This window comes from Lactuca virosa, chromosome 5 (genome assembly GCF_052849685.1).
Source record: "Lactuca virosa cultivar CGN04683 chromosome 5, Lactuca_virosa_CGN04683_v6, whole genome shotgun sequence".
Taxonomy (NCBI): Eukaryota; Viridiplantae; Streptophyta; class Magnoliopsida; order Asterales; family Asteraceae; genus Lactuca; species Lactuca virosa.
In genome coordinates, this window is record NC_136430.1 from 325,463,042 (window position 1) to 325,478,499 (window position 15,458).

Genomic DNA, 15,458 nt, shown 5'->3' on the forward strand with positions numbered 1-15,458 from the left:
ACAAAGATGCTTAATGTATAGTTCATTATGACTATGAGTAATCCCATTACGCAAGTATTGGTATCTAAGTCATATTCAAGCATCTAATTCATTCTCAATAGTTTTTCTTTATATATAAGTTATATATAAAACTGAAAATGATTGTACTCGCAAAGTTTATACAAATCAAGTTTGTTAAATCTACTTGACAAAGCTGCTTCATTAACTAAAGCATGAAAGTCAAGCTGGTGCTATAGGGCATTATTGATACAAGTAGATGTATTTGATTGAAATTTAGTATTTGGATATTGGAACAGTACAAGCAACATATATTGTAATGAATAATATATTGGATATGAGTCTTTCATTAAATAATTGTTGTGTTCTATATTAGCATGTTTAAATCCTTGACTAACTAGGTTATTCTAAATTTCCATAGTCGTTCATAGTTGTGGGAGCATCTATGAGGTAAGACTAATATGAGCGGATTGGTGGATTCTCATGGAGATGAGAATGACAAAGAGCTATTGCCAACTTTATAGGTACTTGATTAGGAGAATAAGTATTGGACTTGACCCGCATCAAAACCACTTTATGGATCGTAGTCAAGAGTGATGTTTTGATCAAGGTTGTATCTTTTTAATCTTAGACCTGAGATACATATTTGGGACTTGAAGTGTAGGAATTGTTGTGCTTTGACATGGTTTAACGTTGTTTCATAAAAAGCAGTCATAACGGTCATTGTTGGGTATGACATGAACTACATTGATAGGCGTATGTAGTCAAGATGATCTTTGTATTCTTCGACCTGAGATACATATTTGGGACTTGAGGTGTAGGAATTGTTGTGCTTTGACATGGTTTAACGTTGTTTCGTAAAAGGCAGTCATAACGACCATCGTTGGGTATGGCATGAACTACATTGATGGGCGTATGTAGTCAAGATGGGATTTGTCCCTCTTATTCGTTGAGAGTTAGACATCTAAGGCCTTACTAAAAGTTGAACACTAAATGAGATTGATCGCGATCCACATCTCATGTTCAACATGATGTCTGAGACAAAGGAATAATTGATACCACACCTTTAGTAACAATTATAGCTTAGAGCTCCTGGAATTGGTTGTTGATAAAATGACACCCTTCATATGTTGTTAGGGTCAGTAGCCCGTTGCTAGACGTCAACTACTGTTTATGTCAATCTATAATGAATCGTGTGCAACTGGGAGATTGTTGGATCTATATGTCCAAGAATCATTATGGAGTGATACTGCTAATAATATATGATCCTATAGGGTCACACATTTATCAAATTGGCACATTTTGTATATTTATTATTAATGTGATTATTAATAAATAATATCAATTCTTGTATTTTAATTAGGGAATAATTATTTTTTTGTGAAAATAATAATTATAAGAGAGTATAACTAGTTATTATTTCATATGGTATGAATTAATAAGTCATGCACAATATTTTGGACTAGTTGGATTCTTTTGTCTTTAACCTAAAGACAAAGTTTCTATTTTATAAACTTGGAGTTTATAAAAAATAAGGAATCCTCTTCTTTTAAGAAGGTATGGTCGAAATTAATAAACAAATATGGAGGTTGCTTTTCAACCTCCATACTTTGTCTCCCATGCTTCTAAAGGCTAGCCATTACTTTAGAGTATTTTAATGGTTAGGCCTTACTTTTCATGGGCTATATAAGAGATGCATGAGGCTTGCATTTTAGCAAGAGTGAAACACTTCTTTCTTCCCTTCTTTCTCTCTAAAACCGTGAGCATGAAGAAGCTCTCTTCTTTTGAAGTTTGGTGCTTTGCTTTGGTGGTTTAGAATCCCTCTTGAGTTGTCTCCTTTAGTGCTTATTTGAGTTAAGAACTCAAAGGTTTAAGACACTCAAGAATACGAGAAGGAACTAGCATTCCAAGTGCCTTACTCTTGATGGTGGATACTTGTAGAGAAGATCATACACTTTGATCTTTTGTTATCTTCATCAACACCCCAAAACCAAGTGGGTTCAAAGGCTTCAAAGGTTATCTCTAAAACATCCTATGGTTGTTTTTTTTTATTTCATTCTAACCTCTATAAATGGATCCATGATGGTTTGGTTTTGTTGTGAACTATAAATAAACATGTTATTTTCCGTTGCCGGTTTTTTGTGAAAAACAAACTTTTATTTTGTATCAAAACCCAACACCATTTTCACCGATCACAAGAGTTTGAAATATTTGATGGGTCAGCAGAATCTGAATATGAGACAGAGGAGATGGTTAGATGTGGTAAAAGATTATGACTGCGAGATTCTATATCATCCCGGGAAGGCCAATGTGGTGGTTGATGCTTTGAGTCGCAAGGTGACCAGTGTTTTGATTCGAGATGTTTGTTTGAGGATGACGGTCACCTCACCATTGATGGATATAATCAAAGAAGCACAGGTGGAGGGTTTGAAAAAGGAGAACTGGAAGATTGAGCGGATTTGGGGGCATATTTCATTTTTTGTTCGAGATAGCCGGGGGTTATTGACTCAATGTGGCAGAGTTTGAGTTCCGATATTTGGGGGAGTGAGGCAAAAGATCTTGGAGGAGGCGCACAAGTCCAAGTTTTCTATCCATCCTGGGGCCAGGAAGATGTACCGAGACCTGAGATTGAACTATTGGTGGCCCTGCATGAAGCGGGAGGTTGCGTGGTTTGTTGAGCGGTGTTTGACCTGTAGGAAGGTCAAAGCCGAACATCAGAGGCCTCACGACAAGGTTCAGCCGCTACCTATTCCCTTGTGGAAATGGGAAGAGCTCACCATGGACTTTATCACGAAATTACCTAGGACGACGCGGGGTGTGGATTCCATTTGGGTTATTGTGGACAGGTTGACTAAGAGTACGCATTTTATTACGATTTCCGAGAGTATTCCGCCGAGAAATTAGCAGATATTTATGCGCGGGAGGTGGTGGTCAGGTACGGAGTGCCGGTATCCGTGGTCTCGGACCGTGATGTTCGTTTCACCTCCAGATTCTGGAGGAAGTTTCACGAGGAATTGGGTACTCAGTTGCATTTCAGCACCGCTTACCTGTAACAACCCAATTTTTCTAATTAAAATTTTCATTTTTAAATAACCAAAACATTCCCATAAAATATGAAATCTCAGTAACAATTGTTTTCAAAATCCCTAACATTAATATTTTATTTCAAATATTAGAGTTTCCTCATATAAAATGTCGGAGAGTGCACGCCGCACCATCAAGCCTTGCCCTTGCCCTTAGGCTCAGAAGTACCTGAAACAATCAATAAAATGTAAGCTAATGCTTAGTGAGTTCCCCAGAGCATACCCCACACAATCCACATAATCACATAATCCGTATTAGGTATATAAGCTACATAAACCACATAAGTCATGCATACAAACATATAAGGATGCCATGGAAACCCTCCAAGGTCTTATACCTAGTGCCACTGGAACCCCCACGTGGTCTTAACTACCTGCCATGTGAACCCCCACATGGTCTTCCTGCCATGGGAACCCCCACATACACTAACTGCCATGGGAACCCCCACATGGTATTCACTAACTGCCATGGGAACCCCCACATGGTCTTCACTACCAAGAAAATATCATACAAGCTAAACATACAAATATACTAGGATGCCATGGAAACCCTCCAAGGTCTTACACCAAATGCCATGGGAACCCCCACATGGTCTCAATCTACTGCCACGGGAACCCCCGGGGTCTTCCATGAAAATGTCATACTAACATAACGCATAATCAATCAACAATCCATATATCATATAATGGTCCGGCATTGGTGCCTTAGACCCATTGGTATGGTGAGAAGACTCACCTCTTAAGAAACGCTGAACCGATAAAGTCAATCCCAACTCGCAGCTCCAACTCAATTGCCTACAACCATCATGTGTTTAACTCGTCAAAATCCCAAAATACCCTTAAAGTCAAACTTGGTCAAACCTGGTCAAAGTCAACAGTCAAGGTGAACAGTCCATGTTGACCCAACTCGTCGAGTGCATCTAGCAACTCGTCGATTTCCTTCAGTGTTTAGAAAACCGGGGAAAAACCCTAACCAACTCGCCGAGTTATCTTATCAACTCGCCGAGTTCACTCTGTATATAGAAAACGGGAAAACCCGATCCAACTCGTCGAATTTTCCCCTGTCTTTACATATTCATCCCTTCCAGTCGAATCTAAGGCCCCAAACTACAGATCCAGTCCCTTAGGACTGAAATATCACGTAAAGTTGCAAAGTTTACGTGCATGCAAGACCTCAAGAGGCTAAAATACTAAAAATAAGTGTAATAAAAGGTTTAGGGCATGGAGGATAACCAAAGCTTGAATCTTTAGGCCCAAGGAGGCCTAAAGGTGTCCAGATCTGAAGTCATAACATCAATTCATGCTCTACTCCGAAAATGGTTCCAAAAATGGGTTAAAATGCACTAAACTTCCATGGGAGAAGATCTAAGAAACAAGAGGTCAATGTAAGGGCTTTTTACCTCCAAATGGTTGCTACTACAGTGTATATGTCGGATCTACAGCCTCTTCCTTCAGCTATGCACTAGTCTCTTCAAGCTTCTTCAAGAAATGCACCAACAAACACCAAAATCACTCTCCAAGGCTCTCACACACACTCAAGAATGTATAAGTCTCGAACTAGGGTTTCTCTGGGCTGTAAGGACGATGAGGGAGGCCACAAATGAACCATAAGTTCTTTAAATAGGGTACAAACCCTAAGAATTAGGGTTTTCCTTTACAACGTCTACTCGTCGAGTTGGGGCCTTCCAACTCGTCGAGTAGACCCTAAGTCCCGCGTCCGAAATGATCTCTACTTGACGAGTTGGAGCTCCGCAACTCATCGAGTTCCAGTCCAAAACCCTAAAATTTGAGAATTAAATGATACTTGAAACGAGCGTTACTACCACCCCCAGACTGATGGTCATAGCGAGTAGACGATCCAGACGCTCGAGGATATGCTTTAGGCATGTGTTTTGGATTTCGTAGGGAGTTGGGATACTTACCTTCCACTAGCAGAGTTCTCATACAACAATCATACAACAATAGTTATCATGCTAGTATTGACCGATCACAGTTTGAGATGTTGTATGGTCGGAGGTGTAGGACTACAGTTTGTTGGGGTGAGGTCGGGCATCAAGTCATGGGAAGCACCGAAGTGGTGCTTAAGACCACTGAATTGATTCAGCAGGTGCGTGATAGACTGAGGGTTGCACAGAGCCGACAGAAAAGTTATGCTGACCGGCGTCGTTCGGATCTCGAGTTTCAGGTGGGAGATTTTGTTTTGTTGAAGATGTTACCTTGGAAGGGTATCATCCGGTTTTGGAAGAGGGGCAAGCTGGGGCCCCGGTTCATTGGTCCATTCAGGATTTCTGCTCGGGTTGGTAGGGTTGCTTATCAACTGGATCTTCCTGATGAGCTCAGTCAGATCCATAACACCTTCCATGTGTCTCAGCTCCGGAAATGTGTATCAGATGAGGTTACAGTCATTTTATTGTATGATATTCAAGTGGATGAGAGCCTGAACTATGTTGAGAATCCCATTGAAAATTTTGGATAGGAAAACTAAAGCCCTTCGGAACAAAGTGGTGAAGCTAGTGAAGGTGCAATGGCAGCACCGGAGAGGCTCCGAATGGACCTAGGAGCCGGAGGACGAGATGAGAAAGCATTATCCAGATCTTTTTGCATAAGCAAACTTCGAGGACGAAGTCTAGTTGTAGTGGGGGAGATTTGTAACGTTCGGGATCCAAGTATTTACCTTACTTTCCCTTAGAGCGAGATTTTAGTGCATGATTGGTCCCTTTGTACGCTGGGCGTACTTAGAGGTACGCTTAGCATACTGGGGAGGGTTGATCGCGGAGGTGTACCACGTACGTTGGGCGTACCAAGGGGTACGCGGGGCGTTTGTGGCTGAAGACCAAAACCCTAATATTCGGATTTGTGACCTATATAAATGTCCTTAAGTCATGTGCACCTTACCCAAACCAGCCTCCATCACTCTCTAACGTCCCTAAAACCCTAAAATCTTTTGTGTGTGTGTGTTGAGCTTGTGAGTTCCTCAAACACCTCATTTTTGGTGTTCTATCAAGGATAAAGAAGTAGAAGCAAGCATTGGTCGTGGAAAAGCTCTTGGATCCTGCATTTGGAGCTCATTGGGAAGCTTGTGGAGGTAAAAAGCTTAAACCTTGACATCTCTTTTGTTAGTTTGAGCTAGGGTTTTGCTATGGAGTCCCTTTTTGGTTCTTGGACCCTCTCTTGTGAGTTGAGCAACTCCGGAGACTAGGATTGTTAGATCTAAGCTCCTTGAGCATGCTTGATGCATAAATTTGCCATCTTGAAGGTTGTATTGAGACCATGCATAAGTCTAAGGTCTCAAATGTGGTCTTAATGGGAGAAATGAAGTATTGGGGACTCATATGGCATGCAAGGGCATAAAGTTGCCAACTTTATGCCTTAGGACATCTTATTAGTCCCAGATATGAATTTGGACGTTGAAATCTTAAGCATTAAGCGCTTAATAGATTTTTGGTGCATAGGCTAGTTGTACGATGGGCGTAAGGTCTCGTACGCAGCGCGTACAGCCAAAGGTTCGAGTACGCTAAGCGTACTGGTGTGGTATGATGGTCGTACACACCACAGTGGAGTTGGGCTTTATCGGTCTTGCAAACTTATTGGGCCCTATCCAGCCTTGGGTCTGGTCCTATTCAGAGTTATTGGACTTTTGTTCTAGTTGGGGCATGTATGTCATGATTGGGCCTTATTGGGCCATATGGGCCATTATAGTTGGACTTTGATCTTGGGCCCATTAATGTAGGTTAGACTTTTGGGCTTTAATAGTGGGCCTTAAGTTGAGATGTTGAGCCTTTATTTAAGTTGTGACCCAATTCTGATTAGGGTGTTTTGTATATTTGTTCAGTGTGAGATTTTGGATTAGTAGTTGATCAGCTTTTGTGTTCAGCAGCCTGAGGTGAGTCTTATCACCATACCAATGGGGGGAGCCCATGACACTTGGGTTAAAGACCACTTGATTATGCAATCAATTGTTACTTGGTTTACGTAAAGACCATGGGGGAGCCCATGACACTTGGGTTTAAGACCATGGGGGTAGCCCATGACATCTCGGTTGAAGACCATAGAGGGTGTCCATGGCAGTTTTATGTGTATATGTGTGTGGCATTATATGATTATGTGATTTGTGTAATTTAGGAAATTCACTAAGCGTGTGCTTACAGTTTTGTTAGGTGTTTCAGGTACTTCTGGTTCTAAGGGCAAGGGCCCGGCTTGTTGGCGTGTACTCTCCAGTATTCCGTACTAGATGTTTTGGATACTCTGATCTTTTGAACAATATTTTATGTAATGGGATTTTTGAGATAACAAACATGAATGTGATTTCTAAGTATTAAATGAAAATTTTTCTATGAAATTTGGGTTGTTACAAGGGCAATTCCATGGGTTATAATGTCCAAGGTAGTCAAAACTTTATTGTTACAAGTATCATAGTTTTGAAGAAGCTTATCTAATAATTAATCAACTGAAGATGTTGTATCTAGATATTCTCTTTTAGCCTTCTCAACTGTTTATGTTTAATCTTTTTCATACAATTTATATTTTTAGAAATATGGAGTTGATTTGGAGATGGGGTTTTTGCTATATGGATCACTTGGTCATGGAAAAACATTGATTGCCAAAGTTGTTGCTAACGAAGCAGGATCAAATTTTATACATATTAGCGTTTTTTTCACTAATTATACATGATATTTTACTCGCATTATGTTTTTCTTCATTATTAATGATGTTATAAATTTTACTGTGAAGGGTCCTAAGCTTCTGAACAAATATGTTGGTCAGAGTGAATTGGCAATTCATACAATATTTAGACATGCAAGGGAATGTTCTCCATGCATACTATTTTTCGATGAGGTTTTTCTTTTGAGATTTCTTTCCTTTTTTATTTTATGATGAATTTGGGATTTGAAAATTGAGATGGCGGATTTAAGCTTTATTGCAAAAATTTTGGTATTAATGTTGATTTTTTGTTTATCGGGTAGATATGACATAACACAGTGCTATAATGGAAACAAATAAAAATAGGATATTTTAAAAGAAAGTAAAATCGATCTATGATTTTACATTGGTCAACCCGTCCACCGAAAGGGTACACTACTAGATGATTTTAGATAAAAATACTATATACAATTTTTCCTCCAACAAATCAACAACTATAACTAAACAATAATTATGCCAAATAAAATGATATGATTTGGGCGGATAAGACTAAGAGGAGTGGGGGTGTTAAACCCACTCGTTATGCTCGCTAGCAACACACAAATACCGTCCTTTATCGCTCGCTAGGGGGCTCGTTGCACTTTCCTCGTTAACATTTTGGTGAGATGAGAGAGAATGTGTGGGTGCAATTTGATTGTTGGATACCTATTTGACTGGATTGATATGCTCGCTAGAAACCAACACCCATGCTACTGCTAACTTCTCTTCTTCCTCTTCCGGCCAATTTTGCATTTTGGGAGCCTTGGTTTTTGAAATATCAAGAAACACAAATGTGATTGTGAGAGAAGAATTGTGTGAGATAGAAGAATGTGTATTGTGGTATTTATATAGTAGGTTTATAATGATTTTTTATTTAGGTAAAAAAAAACCTATGGGTGCGTTTAGTTGCGGAAAAATTGGTCGTTTTCCGGAAAAAATTTCCAAAAAAAATGAGAATTTTGAAAACGCGTTTAGTTCGTCTATTTTTCTAAATTTTTCACGGAAAATAAAAATTTTCTGTTTTCTAAAATTTCAAAGAAGGTGAAAATTTTTGGAAAAACTAATAATCATTGTTTTCTACATTTTTCTAATTCCAAATTTTTTCTAAAATATAAACACACACCCACTCCCACCCCATCCACCTCTACCTACGCCCACCTTAGCACCCCTAACCCCCCCCCCCAACACATACACACACATACCCACCCACACCCCCACAAACACACGAACACACACACACCCACCCATCCCCACCCCCACAAACACACACCCTACAAACACACCCCCACCCCACCCCCACAAACACACACACACACACCCACACCCACAAACACACACTCGCACACCCACCCACCCAACACCACTACCACAATCACCGACGTACCATCACCATCACCACCACCACCACCACCCCATCACTAGCACCACCACCACCGCCGCCGCCGCCATCACCACCACTGCCACAATTACCGCCGCCACCATCACCGCCTGTCATCACCACCACCGCCGCCGCCCCCACCTACACCCTACCACCGCTACCGTTTTCTAAAAATGAAAACCGATAGAAAAATACACATCTAAACACATTTTCTAGTTTTTCTAAAACTGAAAATGAAAAATGAATAAGTTTTAACTAAACGCGTTTTTAAAATTTTCCAATGAAAAATGAAAATGAAAAATGAAAACTGTTTTTCCATAACTAAACACAACCTAAACTAGCCGTTAGAAGCAGTAAATTGCGAATCAAATTCAATTGGCCGTTGCTCTCTGCTGTATACACCACGAACTCGAAGGACGTGTGCACGACGGTTTTCCGTGGCCACGTATACCATGAACCCATTCGTGCTTTGTATACAGTTTGGTGAAATTATAAAGAAAAGTTTCACAGACCCCAAAAGCCCAGCCCATAACTGTAATCTTATCTTATGGAGCGATTCCCCTCCCACTCCTACTGTTCGACGCTTTGCTCCCACGAAAATCCTGATTACCGCGTTTCCTTTGTTCGGTTCATGTCGTTCGTTTCCAATACTTTTATCGTTGCTATATATCATGACTATGTTCAACGCTGCACACAGATTCAACAAGTGGTAGGAAAGAGAGTGCATAAGGGTGTCTGTTAATGGCAGCCTTTGTCGCCTCTTTTCTCTCGTGTGCTTCTTCTCGCCCTCCTCTTTCTTCTTCTTCTTCACTCGTTCTTCGTCGTAATCAGTCCGTATCATTTCCAAGCGTTTCTTTTCGCCGAGTTCCCAAAGATTTGATAAACGTGAAAACCCTAGTTTTTGCTTCGTCCGACGGGATTAGGGCACATGAAGGGGATTCACGCTCAAAGGTTAGTTTTGTTATTCAAGTTATTGAATTGCACGTATTGGTTGACTGGATTGGATTAATTGAGTCTTAAATTGCTAGACGTTTCAGAATTTGGTGATTTTAGTTGGCTTAATCGACGAGGTTACTGACCGAGAGCTAAATCAGTGTTTTGCTTGATTTATTGATACGTTGCCTGTTATAACTTTTTCGCGACTTACTTATTTCAATTGCATTACATAGGATTTACTTCACGATTATGTACTAGTTGAATTTCTTGGTGGGATTAGATCGAATTAAGGTTAGTAATTAAGAACTGTTGAGGATCATAGTTTTTCTTTTCGGGAAGAATAAAAGACCAAATTGGATGGTAAGTGCATGGTTTTTTACCCAAGTTAGTACTAATGGACTGAATTTAATTGTAATGTAATAGGCTAGTGCCAAATTTACCTAAAGAACAAACATCTAGCTCAGCTTTCTTCTTCATGTTCATCCAATAGTATGTTTATGAACATTCATATTAGCTCAGGCAGTGATAGAGAACCACTTTGCCTCTTTATAATAGGGATTCAAACTATTACCAAGTGATTGTGGCCAAATGACCCAAAATTCATGATCTAACAGAGATCAAAACTCAAAAGATCATTGCTTGCAGAAAGTTTGCCATCAGTCTACCAAATCTTGAGGGTATTTCCATTTTTTGGAAGGTTTTGCAGCTTAAATGATCCTGGAACATGTGATGTTAGATAAATGTAATTGACTCTTATGTAAATCTGGTGTGGGAAAGCTATATGCTTTGATGTAGATTGAATTTGGTACATTTAGGCTTTCACTTGATTTGGAATACCAAATTTAGAACATGCAAAAAGCCTAACCTAACTAACCTATTCAATGACTTTTGACTTTTTCCAAATCAAAAACCCATCTTTACAAATCTTCTCCAATGAAAAACCTTTTTTTAAACAGTTAAACATTTAACCTCATCTCCTTAACATATGTCATTTTATGATACATATGTAGTTATTATATATACTTATATACTTATATAAATAAAAAAAGAAGTGACTATTGCATATTCCTACTAGAAATCGATGCTCTTGAAATTGATTCAAGAAATAGAGCCATTGGATGTGAGCATCATCCAAAGAGATGTTCCACCTACCACCATTGATGCCATGAAGAGGACTATATCAGGAATGTTGGGACTTCTACCTTCAGACCAATTTCAAGTCTTAATTGAAGCTTTATGGAAACCACTTTCCAAATTATTGGTTTCTTCTTTAATGACTGGGTAATTACTAATTACCCTTTTTTACTTCTTTCTTTTTTTTAATCTTTATATTCATTTTTAGGAATTTAAAATTGTTGTATTGCAGGTATACATTGAGGAATGCTGAATATAGGCTGTGTTTGGAGAGAAACTTTGATACATATGAAGAAACTACAGATCACAAACAGACAATTGGAATTGAAGATTCAAAATTAATACACAACAATATAACAACAAATACACATAAATCTGAAGAAACTAACGAAAATCCATCCGAGTTTCCAGATTTTGGTCAAATGACCCCTGAAGTTCAACAATATATCTTGAAACTGCAATCCCGTTTGTTTTCTGTCAAAAAGGTAAATGACTAATATTAGACTACTAATTACCAAATGACCAAAATACCCTTTTGACTTAAAATGAAAAATTTGTTAACGATTCCAGGAGCTTCATGAGGTGAAGAGGAAGAATGCAGCTCTGCAGATGCAACAGTTTGTTGGGGAAGAAAAGAATGAATTGTTGGACTACTTAAGATCTTTAGAACCAGAAAAGGTTATAATTGTTTCATGAAAAGGTTTTAATATTTGTGAATTGTGAGTGATTATTATTATTATTATTTAAGTAACAACAGGTGGCTGAGCTGTCAGAACCAACATCTGCAGACCTGAAAGAAACAATTCATTCAATTGTTCATGGTCTTCTTGCAACACTTTCACCTAAAGTGCATTCACAATCACAAACATCAATTGGAATTGGAAGCAGTGATCATGATCATGATCATGATGTTGTGGAGAAGGAGAAGGAGAAGGAGAACACTTCTATTCAATTTCAGCCCCTTGTTTCTTTGACTAGGGACTATTTAGCTCGCCTACTCTTTTGGTTATCCCTCTTTACTTTTGAACGAGTTTTGGATTAATTAATTTATTTAAAGTATATAACAAAATATAATATGTTAACTTAAGGTGCATGCTGGTGGGACATTATCTGAGAGGGTTGGAGTATAGAATGGAACTCGTGGAGCTTTTATCATTGTCACACAAGGAGGAGGATTATGACTTATGACTTATGATGGTGAACATGTACATTAAGTAAGGGATTCGTGTCTCTATCTGTATCATGTATTGTATATATTCCTTCATTCCTAGACACTATTTGATAAGATTTGTTTGTTTGTTTATGTGGATTACATTATCTTTTATCAACAGAATAAATGTATCTATCTAGTTGTGGATCTTGAATGCATGTTGTATTTGTTACTTGTTAGATTCCGGTATATTTTGCTCATGTTTAGCACCAAAGCACGGAAATTCAATGAAAATAGAGAAACAAATTGGAAAAGGTTCACTCGGTATCATTCAAGATTTAAGAACATGGGTAAATGGGCATTTTCAAGAAGCGAGATAAAATCCTCTAACAAATCACACGCCATTCAATGTGTATTCTCAACTACCAAGTAAATTTCGGTTGATCCTACATCGGTGGGGTAGGAGAAATAAACACTCCTTAAGGTGTGTGTATGTGTGTGTATATATATATATCTTCCCTGTGACAATGTGTTTAAGTTGTGAGGACATTAGATCCTATAAGAACTTTGTAGTTAAGTATTCGGGTGAGATCATTTATTTCAGAATGGGTGACCTCCTGGTAAGTTTTCCTGTCCGATACCCAAAATGGACAATATTGTGATACGTGTCAGAAGATGATGTTTATATCTAACAATCTACATACTCTCAAAAAACAAACATAATGTTTTTGTACTTAAAACTTTGAGTGTTTCTTACAGGTTATCCCAAGTTGGATTTCCATGTACCCATGTATTGTAGGGGAGAAATATAAATACAAAAACCGACCATGCATGATTTATGAAATTACCCGACCTTTCTTTCCTATCCCATTTTCTAACAAGCAACATTCTTCATTAGTTCAAGATAGATCGATCAAAGTATGGTGAAGGTTAGTCTTATGGATGAGTTCTATAGATGGGTCAATGTATTTCTTAATCTGAAACGGATCTATATATTTCTTGAGGTTGAATCTAGATAGGATCGTGGGATATAACATTGCTACAAATTGATTCTTGAGCACATTGTTTTTTTATTTTTTTATTTTTTTAAATTGTTTTATCTTCCAACTTGTCCTTATGTTTTGAAACCAAATTGCAGTCACAAGAGTCGACAAGTGGCCGAAGAATGGGAGGAAAAATGTGGGTTACATTGGAAGGGAAATGGGAGGGAAGAGGATGGATCGGTTTTTAGTTAATACTAATAGTAACTTAAAATAATTAATAAAATTAGAGAATAAATAATTTTACAATTAACAAACTTACATGATTTTATCTTTTACGGCTACTTCCCGAGTTTTAGCAAAGAAAAGAAAGTAAGGAGAGAAGAATAGTGAAAAGAAAGAAAAAGAAATATGTTTTTTCTGTTCCCGGGTTTGAAAGAAGAGAAAGGTAAATTAAACATTTTGTTCTTTGTCTCCAAATCCTTCAAAATCGGAAGGAAAGTTAGGAAGGAAAATGATTTTTCTATTTCCTTCCACTTACTTCTTACTTCTTTTAATGAAACTCCGAAACACCAATTTTTTTTTTTACTTTGTTCTCACTTCCATCAATTTCCTAAAAAAAAAACACATGCAAAATATGATGTATGATTAAGCTAGGATTATGTTTAAGGTTAAGGGTAGATGCAAGTTAAGTATGGGTAAAACAACAAAGTAGCATATGTATGAGTTATGTCTTTTATGATGCAATTGATTTTGTTTTTTTTTTTTGAACGGCAAATCTACATTACTCCTAAACTACTTCTAATAACACCTTTTAATACCACCTATGTTTCCAATGAGACTTGAACCCTCAACCTCTAGGAGGGAGGGCAACACCCGGAATTGATATGAATTGGATTGCGCATTATTTTTGGATTGCGATTTGATGTCAATATATTAAAATGCATCATATAATATAATTGCAAATACACTTTTTCAAAGTTGTAGTGTAGTAAGTGGTTCCTTAGGGAAGTTAAAGATTGAACTTTTCAGTAAATATGTGAACTTTTGAGTTGCATTTCATGCTATTTGATTAAATAATTAAAGAATTTTTTTTTAAGTAACCGACACAATGATGGGTCAAACGGTCAATGGGATTAGAAAACCATACCAGAACAAACTTCTAAAAGGTCTTTTTTTTAATGGTTTTATAAATTAACTCTTTTAATCATGAAAAATTTAGACATTTAGGACAAGTTATTGGGACCATGAATAAAATGGAGCTTTTGCATAATATAAGGAGGAGAATGGTGGGTTGGGTTTTGGTGGCAACAACTAATTCTAAAACCCTAAATAAAATATTATTAGTCAAAAAGTGATTGACTTCCCAAATTCATGTATCGATTAAACTTTTGTTAGATAGCTTCATCTTATGATGTGATTCATGGTGTTTTCGCCTTTTAAGAATAGATTTGCATTCTATTTGATATTCTTCTATGAAGTAATTCAAGAGTCAAAGACAGTGAAACTAAGTGAAAAAAAAAACACAAAATAGATTAGTTATTTACTTTAATACATATAAGGTTCAAATATAAAAAGGTTGGTTATAGTTATTTGGGCAAAGGTATATGATTATGCAATGAATACCAAATCATTCTATTTTGGCAAGATGTAAGATTGTGCATTACAAATTTAAAAAAAATAAAATCAGACGACTTTAGTTCTTATAAAACAGAATTTTAACTTTTAGTAGGTTTAACTTTTTTTCAGTTGTATGATAATTAGAGATTTAGAGTTATATGTCGATGAACTAAAACTAAATTAACTAATATTTTAAAAACAACTTTATAAACTTTATATTAATAATTGTAAATTATACGGATATGAAGATCTATTTGAAATTACAGATAATACTATAGTCAGGGGCGGTTCTAGTATAGGCACACAGTTGCCATATTAACGAATAAAACATAAATTATGCGGATATTGTAAGTAAAAACCTTATGTTTGCAACTTTTTAACGGTTTGACCCAAATTTTAATTCAATTTTCTAATTTTATCCTTTTTAAATTTTATCACTAGTTTTTAGATTTTCTTGAAGTAAAACTCACATAAAAACCATTAAATTTACAATTTTTTTA

The 15,458-nt window shown here is 37.3% G+C and overlaps 1 protein-coding gene across 1 annotated transcript; it reads left to right on the forward strand.

The window, feature by feature from the left end:
• Nucleotides 1-9,669: 9,669 nt before the first annotated feature.
• LOC145115421 (MAR-binding filament-like protein) lies at nt 9,670-12,597 on the forward strand. Its single transcript, XM_079051713.1, has 6 exons — nt 9,670-10,089; nt 11,150-11,355; nt 11,441-11,693; nt 11,779-11,886; nt 11,966-12,213; nt 12,297-12,597. Exons 1-6 carry the CDS (start codon nt 9,880-9,882, stop codon nt 12,394-12,396), a joined length of 1,125 nt encoding a protein of 374 aa, XP_078907839.1. The 5' UTR covers nt 9,670-9,879; the 3' UTR covers nt 12,397-12,597.
• The last annotated feature ends 2,861 nt before the right edge of the window (nt 12,598-15,458 follow it).

Coding starts and splice junctions, on each gene's coding strand:
- LOC145115421 (XM_079051713.1), top strand. CDS start 9,880: ATGGCAGCCTTTGTCGCCTCTTTTCTCTCGTGTGCTTCTTCTCGCCCT. Junction 10,090..11,149: donor AAGGGGATTCACGCTCAAAG/GTTAGTTTTGTT, acceptor TATTCCTACTAG/AAATCGATGCTCTTGAAATT. Junction 11,694..11,778: donor GTTTGTTTTCTGTCAAAAAG/GTAAATGACTAA, acceptor TAACGATTCCAG/GAGCTTCATGAGGTGAAGAG.